This window comes from Mandrillus leucophaeus, unplaced genomic scaffold, assembly GCF_000951045.1.
Source record: "Mandrillus leucophaeus isolate KB7577 unplaced genomic scaffold, Mleu.le_1.0 Scaffold197, whole genome shotgun sequence".
In the NCBI taxonomy this organism is placed as follows: Eukaryota; Metazoa; Chordata; class Mammalia; order Primates; family Cercopithecidae; genus Mandrillus; species Mandrillus leucophaeus.
In genome coordinates this window covers 3,357,471-3,366,842 of record NW_012101998.1, presented here as the reverse complement: position 1 = coordinate 3,366,842, position 9,372 = coordinate 3,357,471, and the positions used below count along the sequence as shown (strand labels likewise).

At 48.7% G+C, this 9,372-nt stretch overlaps 1 protein-coding gene across 2 annotated transcripts in view; it reads left to right on the top strand.

Annotated features, from left to right (window-relative positions):
• The first annotated feature begins 6 nt into the window (after positions 1-6).
• The window catches only part of CELF6 (CUGBP, Elav-like family member 6), a 34,922-nt gene continuing 25,556 nt past the window's right edge, over positions 7-9,372 (top strand). For both annotated transcript variants that reach the window (XM_011978604.1, XM_011978603.1), the window contains exons 1-2: positions 7-167; positions 3,865-3,947. In XM_011978604.1, coding sequence (XP_011833994.1) covers positions 23-167; positions 3,865-3,947 — 228 coding nt within the window. In that variant the 5' untranslated portion in view covers positions 7-22. The remainder of the gene's footprint in view (positions 168-3,864; positions 3,948-9,372) is intronic.

Sequence of the window (9,372 nt, the reverse complement as noted above, 5' to 3'; positions counted from 1 at the left end):
ACATCCCGGCCCCGCCGTGCCCATGAAGGACCACGACGCCATCAAGCTCTTCGTGGGGCAGATCCCGCGGGGCTTGGACGAGCAGGACCTCAAGCCGCTGTTCGAGGAGTTCGGCCGCATCTACGAGCTGACGGTGCTGAAGGACCGGCTCACCGGCCTCCACAAAGGTGCGCGGGGTCAGCCCAGCCCAGCCCAACCCCAGTCCGATTAGAGTGTGGCCCGACCCCAGCCCTGCCCCAGCCCTAGCCCTGCCGAGAGCCAGTCCAACACCAGTCCAACATCAGCCCCACCTCAGCCCAGCCCCCTTCCCAGATCACAGAATTTTCTCTCTGACATCCTCCCTCTGATTATCACTGTGGTCCCCTAACATGTTCTCCACTCTAACCTCCAAATTCCTGGCCTCCACCTCTCACATCCCAGCAGTCCCTGCCTTTCAGTTGGACCTCTCCTCCACCTCTCCCATCAGACCTAAAATTCCGGAATTTGAAAACTTACTCCACCTTCTAGATCTCGAATACCCTCAATTTCCCAAACCCTGAACCCAAACATTCCTGAATCCTCCAACTGGTGGTGCCTCACTCAGGCCTAACCACTCACATGCATATCTTGGACTTGCACCCCTCCTTCTGGCCTCCTAGTCCAGCCATCCCCCTCAAGAGCCTTCTTTTGACTCTCAGACTGCCAACCTAAAGCACTGGAGACCCAAACCCTCCCCTTCTTCAGAACCCAGACCTGTCTAACACAAAATCCAATTCAGTTCCCAGGAGGCTCTCAGTTCCAAATAACCCCTCATGTTCAACAACAGCCCCAATCTTTCCTGCCCTTCACCAGAATCCCAATGCTCTCCACCTCTTCTGATTCCAGGTCAGAACCCTGACCTCAGCTGGGAACTCCTGCCACCCTGTGTCCCTTTCCTCTTGGATTTCCCTCAGCTGAATCCACACTTCTTTCCTTCTCTAATCCCCCCACTCCTGTGCCTCTTCTTTGCTCCTCCCCAATCCTCTTTATGGCCTCCTTCTTTCCCTCCCTCACAGGCTGGTCACAATCCAGACCCATTCTCAGGGCGAGTCAGGCTGAAGAGACAGAAGGAGATCTTCTCCCCGCCCTTTCTAGAGAGACACAGGCACCACGGTTCGGCCACACCCCTTTCTTCCTGTAGAGAGAGGGAGGAGGCTTGTTTACATGCAGAAAAGTCTGTCCAGGCAGGGCTGGAGTAAGAGAGCCAGAGACACATGTCATACATGGGCAGGAGAAGGGGAGATGATTTGAGAAGAAACCCTCTTATATCCTCCCCCCGCACCACCACCATGCTGTGGTTTCACATTTTTGCTGGGAAAGAGTCACCAACTATCCTCCACGATCTTCCTAAGTGAGGAGTGGTGGGCCTTGGGTAACAGCTAAAGGTACATTCCTAAGGACTGAGAGCTGGAATCAGACTGCCACCTCTTCAACTGGGAGGCCTTGTGGGGTTCCTCGGCACACTAATGTAGGCACTTCGAGAAAATGCCAATAGAAGGGCTAGGACCATCCTGCTAGGAGTACAGCTTCCACCCTTTGGGGTGGGGTTGTGTTAATGGGTGTGTGAAGAACAATACCACACCATCTAGATTCCTTCTAATGCACTCCCACTACCTGCCTGTCTGTCCATCCCTCTATAGCAACTCATTTCCTTATTTTTAGACATTGATTTCAGTATGTAAGTACAAAGCTAATCTTTGTAGGCCATCTGTACAATAAGGGAAGTGTATAGAATACCCTTAAATCTCACTCTTCTCACTATCAAGAGTCTCTGAACTGTTCCCTCATCCTCTCTCTTTTCATTTAGCTCTAATTCTGCCTGTTACTTTCATTCATCTGTCTCTCAAACCATGCTTCTCTGTCTTTTCTTCCCCTCATTCTTCCACCCTCCATCCTGGCTAGTCCACATGGGGCTTCTTTAGGCAGCAACTGGGCCCCTGAGCCTTTCAGACAGGCAACCCTGCCCGATTTGGATGTCAGGTGATATGGGTTGGTGGCAAAAGACACAGCAAGGATGTAAGTGGAATCAGGTGTTTGGTGATTTATTTCCAAACTAAATCAAAACTCTCCAAGGCAAGTGTTGCCTTCCAAGATGATTGTGGAGGGTCTCCAAGTCAACATCTTCCTCATCCTCCCCCCAGCAACAGTGACTCATTTTCCTTTTGATGGCTGGATACCGAGGCAGGCAGCCACTTGTTACCCAAGTGCTTTGAAAACAACCCCAGCTTGGGAGTTAAGACATTCCAAATCCTGCCCTGCCACTGACCCACTCTCTGGGCTTCAGTTTCCCTGTTGATATGGTAAGAGTTTTGCTCAGTTCTCTAAGTTCCCTTTACCTCAATGAATGGCCGATAATAAACCCATCTGAAGGGGGCAGCACTGTAGAAGAGGCCAGAAAAAAAATGGTTCCATTTGCCTTTCTAATCTGCTGAGGTCTAAGTGGAAATCTGCCCCAAGTTCCTAATGGCTCACCATATCCACTTTCTCCTCCTTCAGTCGTTCTCCCTCCTACACTCAGAAGGCTCCTTTTGAAAACAGATCTTATCTCACAGATCTGCTTAAAACCCTTTAAAGTGGCTCTCCATTGCTCTTAGGAAAAAGTTCAAAATCTGACTGAGGCCCACAAGGCTACATATGACTTGATTCCTGCATACCTCACTAGCCACTCTGCCCCCATGCACCAGCCTCCAGTCACACTAACCTTCTATCCATTTCCCCAACACACCAAATTCTTGATTCAGCCTTCATATATTCTTTTCCCGCTGTCTGAAATAATCACTGTCCCTTTCATCACCTGATTGTTAAGGACTCAGTGTTCTTGTTCTTGAGGACTCAATGCCTTCTTTGAGACATTACTCAACCCTTTGGACTCATTTAGGGGCCCCTCATGATTTGTCTAATCCCCATGAGGGCAGGGAATGTGTCTGTCTTGTTGCCACTCTATCCCCAAGCTCATCAAAAGGCCCCACCATAATAAGTAAGTGTTCAATAAATATTTTCTGAATGAATGAGTGCTCTGTGGCTGTTGGAAAGGAGGAGAGTGCTGCTTCAGTGCTTCCTAGCAGGCTACAGATCCTGAGGCTGAACAAAGAGAGGGCTGAACTTGACACTTTGGGTCAACCTAGACCTCTTCGCTGCCCCATATCTGCTGGCCCTTTTAGAGGAGCCAGATTTGGGGCACAATAACTCTTTAAGAAGCCCTACCTCAAAGCCCTAGGAGGGTTGACAGATCAAGATCCTTAAACAGGATTAGGGGGTCCCTGGAAACTACCACCTATGGGAAGCCCTTAAACCAATCCCATCTTCTAAGTCTCAAATCAATCCATTCCCCAGCTTCAAACTTAGGGAAGGGAGATATGGAAAAGAGCTGGGAGGTGCTGGGGTTGGCCCCCAATCCTTCTTTTACTCTTTTGCCTCCTCCCATCTGAAACTGAGTTGGGAAGGAATTGAGGCTGATCCTGGGAGACTCCATGAGTCTGAACCCAAAAAGGAAAGGGAAGTCTGGGTTAAAGATGATGATAAAGCTGCTTAGGGAGGTTTAACCCCAACAGGACTTATGACTGGAGTGGGGAGGGGAGATGTGGGATTGTATGCACATGTGACTGGGTGTGGGTGCATATGTTCCCTGGGCAGGATGCCAGGAGCAAATGAAAGTGAGCCTGGGACACTGGTCCCCAGGCACATGAAGCCCCTCTCTCCAGAGGTGGGAGGCAGAGAAGGCTTCTCAGAAAGCAGAGTTCTTGTTTAAAGGAGAGTGGCCTTAAGTTTGTCAACTTAGTGGGGTATTTCAAAGAAGACTAGTTGGGGGTTTCAGGAAACCCCCTGAGCCAGCCTCTTCCTCCTCAGGCTGTGCCTTCCTCACCTACTGCGCCCGGGACTCTGCTCTCAAGGCCCAGAGTGCACTGCACGAGCAGAAGACCCTGCCAGGGGTAAGTTCTCCAGGTTGGGGGGTGGGAATCACCTCAGGCTGGGGACAGTGCCCTGTGTGCATGCCAAAGCAGCGTGTGGCGACTGGGTTGGGACCAAGAACTAGAAGCAGAATCATCTTTCTAGAAGAGGGCTTCCTATACCCTGAACAGCAACAAATTCTTTGTTACATCCAATCTTCTCACTCAAAAAAGGGGCTCAAGATCCTTGGGCCAGGCGCTCCACCCATATTTAGGAGAGGCATCAGTGTTGTGGGCTAAGCTAGAATTTATTCACCTTGGCTAAAATTATGGCTTTGGGTGTCACTTGTCACTGGTGTGAGCAGGTATTCAGATAGATGGGGTAGAGGTTCTGCTGGACTGGTATCCCTTTTTCTCTAGGGTCTTTGCTGGCACTTCTCTCTAGTCCTTTTCCTGTAATGATTTTTTTTTTTTTTTGGTGCCTTGACTCACTAAGATTGTCTTCCCTCCCTCCACACTGCAAACACTTGGCTAAAGTTAGGGGAGACCTGATTCTACAGGCAGCTAGGCTTGTAGGCACCAATGGTACCTGGTCTGGTCTTGGCCAATGCATAATCACTCAACAAGAGGCAAGTTGGGACCTACTGACCATGTGGTAGAATGAAGGGGTGATCGTTAGTAATTAGCATGGGTTTACCAAGAGCAAGTCATGCTGTACAGCCTTGTTTTCTCTTGTCCAAGAAGTGGTGTGTCTAGAACAGAGCACTATTTAAATGCCATTAACAGGCCAAACTTGGGACTATGTCCAGTTCTGGGCCTCAGATTTAAGAGAGTCATTTGCCTACAAGAACGAGATGAGGATAAAGTTGGCCAGGCGCGGTGGCTCTTGCCTGTAATCTCAGCACTTTGGGGGGCCAAGGCGGGTGGATAACCAGATCAGGAGATGGAGACCATCCTGGCTAACACAGTGAAACCCTGTCTCTACTAAAAACATACAAAAAAATTAGCCAGGTGTGGTGGTAGGCACCTGTAGTCCCAGCTACTCGGGAGGCTGAGGCAGGAGAATGGCGTGAACCCAGGAGGCGGAGCTTGCAGTGAGCCTAGATTGTGCCACTGCACTCCAGCCTGGGCGACAGAGCAAGACTCCATCTCAAAAAAAAAAAAAAAAAAAAAGGAGAGATGAAAAGGCACAAGATATATTTGGAATAATAGTTTGGAGGAGTTGGGATGATTTAACTGGAGAAGATAGGGCTTAGAGGGACTTTAAAAAGGAGGCATCATAAGCTAATAATTAAAAATACTGGTTTTTGAGGCTGATTGTGGTGGCTCACACCTGTAATCCTAGCACTTTGGGAGGCCAAGGCGGGCAGATCACCTGAGATCAGGAGTTTGAGACCAGCCTGGCCTCCATGGCGAAACCCTGTCTCTACTAAAAATACAAAAACCAGCTGGACATGGCAGATGCCTGTAGTTCCAGCTACTTGGGAGGCTGAGACAGGAGAATCGCTTGAACATGGGAGGCGGAGGTCGCAGTGAGCCAACATCATGCCACTGCACTCCAGCTTGGGCAACAGAGTGAGACTCAGTCTCAAACACACACACACACACACACACACACACACACACACACAAAACCCACTGGATTTGAATCCCAGCTCTGCCATTTGTCAGTTCTGTGTCTCTGGGCACGTTCCTTGGACTCCTGAGCTTCAGTTTCTTTAGATATGAGGACTGGGTTATACTAACACCTAGCTCACTTGGCTGTAGTGAGGATTACTTGAGACTTAGCAAGTGCCTGGCACAGAGTAAGATCTCAATAAGTACTACTGTTGGGGTTGGGGTAACTACCTTCAGATTCTAGAAGAGGGGTTTAGTTTTCTATGAGTGGCCCCAGAAGGCAAGATTCGGATCAGTTAATATAAGAAACAGACACTGATTTCAGCTCAGTATAAAGAAGTCACTTCTCTGAATTGGAGCTGCCAAGCAATGGAGCAAGCTTCACCAAGAGCTAATCAAGTTGTTAATGGGGTGACAGCTCCTAGAACCAATCACAGTAACTGAAGCACCTTGAGCCTCACTTTTGGGGACTAAGTGCCAAGTAACACCAACTTGTCACCATCACTGATCCTCTGTACGCAAGCTCCTGAGTCAGAGAGACCTGCGTGTGAACCCAGGTCCCACCACTCACTAGCTTTGTGACTTTGGGCAAGTCTTTACTGCTAAGCCTAAGTTTCCTCATCTGTAAAGTTAAACTCATAGGGTTGTTGTCATGGTTAAATGAGCTAAGTCATTAAGTGAACTAAAGTACTCAATGCTGTTCTTGGCAGAAAATAAGCACTTAATACGAGTTAGCTGGTGGTAGTAGTGATAGTAACAGTAATAGTAACAGCAGCATTAGTAGGAGTAGGAGTAGAACTCATCATTCATCTAACCATGGGAGCAAATGACTTCTGCTGCTAGAACTGAGAGTCAATGAGACAAGCTGTAACATTCCATGTGGGAAACAGCATGGTAAAGGTGCAGACACAGATGGAACAGGTGGGTGTGAAATGCAGCTGGCACTGTGGGGGAGGCCCACATGAGCATGAAGGGAAGCTGGAGGGAAGATCTACAGAGGGCAGCAGTTGAAGATGAAACTTTGAATGCCGGGCTTTGCCCTGAAAGGAAATGGGAGGCCCCCCCCGAAAAATTAAGATAAACTTTGGGAGGGAAAACATCTCTCTTCTACAAGACACAGGGCTCTGCTAGATAAGGGGCACCTGGAGAGCTCCATGAGGCCAAGGGTACCTGAGATAAGGGCTATGACGCCCTTAGAGTACTGCGAGGATTTCTGGAGGAGAAAAGCAAATAATAGTAATGAGCATTTGTTGATACTAGTCTTCCTACCACTTTACACAGTATAAGTCATTTAATCCTCCATAAAGAAGGTTGTTTGTTTGTATTTGAGACAGAGTCTCGTGATGTTGCCCAGGCTGGAGTGCAGTGCCGTGACCTTGACTCACTGCAACCTCCACCTCCCGGGTTTAAGCAATTCTCCTGCCTCAGCCTCCTGAGTAGCTGGGATTACAGGTGTACACCACCGTGCCCAACTAATTTTTGTAATTTTAGTAGAGATGAGGTTTCACCATGTTGGCCAGGCTGGTCTTGAACTTCTGGCCTCAAGTGATCCACCCACCTTGGCTTCCGAAAGTGCTGGGATTACAGGCATGAGCCACTGTGCCAGGCCTAAATAAGGTATTGTTATTGGCATTCCCATTTTACAGGTGAGAAAACTAAGTCATAAGAATCAAGTGACTTGCCCAAGGTCATATAGTTAATAATGGGAGTATCTGGACTTTGGGCCCAGTTAATCTGGCCCTAGAACTCATTCACTTAACCACTGTACTGTGACCTGAGACAACTAGGTAGCAGACAGAGGTCTTAGGTTCTGGAGAGAATGGTGACTGGGGACATCTTCCCCCTCTCACTGTTCCATCTGCAGGTCTCCAACATGGCCTAGCTTCCTCTGATACTGTCAGCATTGGCTTTATTCGCCCTCTCCAGCTTAACAAAGTGAAAATTAATATTTAATTATTCTCCTAAATGAAAATCAATGGCTGTGTTGGCCAGCCCCAGCAATGCCTGTGCCATCAATCTTTCCTCTGGGCCTGCCAGGGACAGCAGCAACTTTAGTCACCTGGCCTTAGGCCCACCAGCATGGAGGGAGGAGTGCCCAGCTCTCTGCTGCCACTGGGTCCTGAGCACAGCTGCCACCTGCTGGAGAAGCAGGGACAAGACTTTAATCTGAATTCCTGCTGGCATCAGGCAGGACTGTCGCCATGGGACCAGAAAAGGCTGGGTCAGCCCCCAGAGAGAAAAGTCTGAAACCCCAGGGGAAATTTCATAGTTTGTTTGTTTGTTTTTTTGGGGGGGGCGGGTTTGAGACACAGTCTCATTCTGTCGCCCAGGCTGCAGTGCAGTAGTGCCATCTCAGCTCACTGCAACCTCCTCCTCCAGGGTTCAAGTGATTCTCCTGCCTCAGCCTCCCAAGTAGCTGGGATTACAGGCACCCGCCACCACGCCTGGCTAATTTTTTTTTTGTATTTTTAGTACAGACAGGGTTTCACCATGTTGGTCAGGCTGGTTTTGAACTCCTGACCTCAAGTGATCTGCCCGCCTCAGCCTCTCAAAGTGTTAGGATTACGTGAGCCACCACTCCCAGCCAAGAATGTCATGGATTCTGATGGACTGACACCTTCTATTGCTTGGCTCCTCTCCATTTGTCCCCTGACACGTTCTGTCCCTGTGAAAGCTTGCCTCACTATTTGAGAACTCCTTCAAACCTCGGTTGATCTGTCCCACCTGGCTCCCACCTCCTGCAGCCTCTTCCTGATGAAGCCAGAATTCCTTCTTTTAGCCTCACTTTATGCTCCAGAATCCACCTGAAGAGGGTAAGGCCTAGCCTCAGCCCCATTTCTGGGATGCAGAAGCTGCCTCCCTATTTGTTTATCTCCCTGTTCCTGACTTCCCTTCCTTTGGGAAGGCATCCCTTCAAACACTATGAAGGAGGCAGATGTTACTGAGTAGGGAAGTGCATTTGGTTTTGCAAGTTGTGCCCTGCACAAAACAGCTTGGGTGCAGAGGGCAGATGGGGGCAAAAATCCAGCCATGCTCTATTGACCAAGTCATGCTCATTATTTCAAGGCTTTGTCAGCCCAGAGGAAAGAGCACATTTTTTTCTCATTCATCCCAGGGCTGGGGAGTGCCTTTTTATAATTTACAGAAAGGCACTGCGTGTGCTAGCAACCACTTCATGAATGAGTCTGAGTCTTTGCCCTCAAGATGCTTCTCAAAAATGAGCCTCATTGCATCTCACTCAGGCATACATCTGGGCAAGTAAAAGAGAGACTTTTACTTGGGGAGGGAGTCCCAGAGTCAAACCATAAAGGAAAAGGCCGGGTGCGATGGTTCACACCTGTAATCCCAGCACTTTGGGAGGCCGAGGTGGGCAGATCACTTGAGGTCAGGAGTTTGAGACCAGCCTGGCCACCATGGTGAAACCCGGTCTCAACTAAAAATACAAAAATACAAAATAAAAATAAGTAAATAAGTGAAAAAAGAATAAAAAGAAATGGGGAGGGAGTAGATGCTTTGCAGAGGAGATGTTATCTGAGCTGAATCATGATCATATTTTATCATATTAGAGGATCTAGAAACCTAAAAGACAAGAAATTCTGGGGGCAGTGTGAACACTGGCAGGGAAGGTGTCTAGCAAAGATGGCTAAGGCTCCACGTAGAGAGAATCGTGCATGTTGGGCAGCAGTGGAAGCAAGACTCACAAGTTTTGACAACCAGTCTTAGAATCTTGGGCTTTAACAGGAGGCTTGCAATGGGGGAACAGAGGTGGATTTTAAGCAGAGAAGAGTAAGAGACTAGTTTCAAAAGATTACTCTGGGCCAGGCATAGTGGCTCATGCCTGTAATCTCAG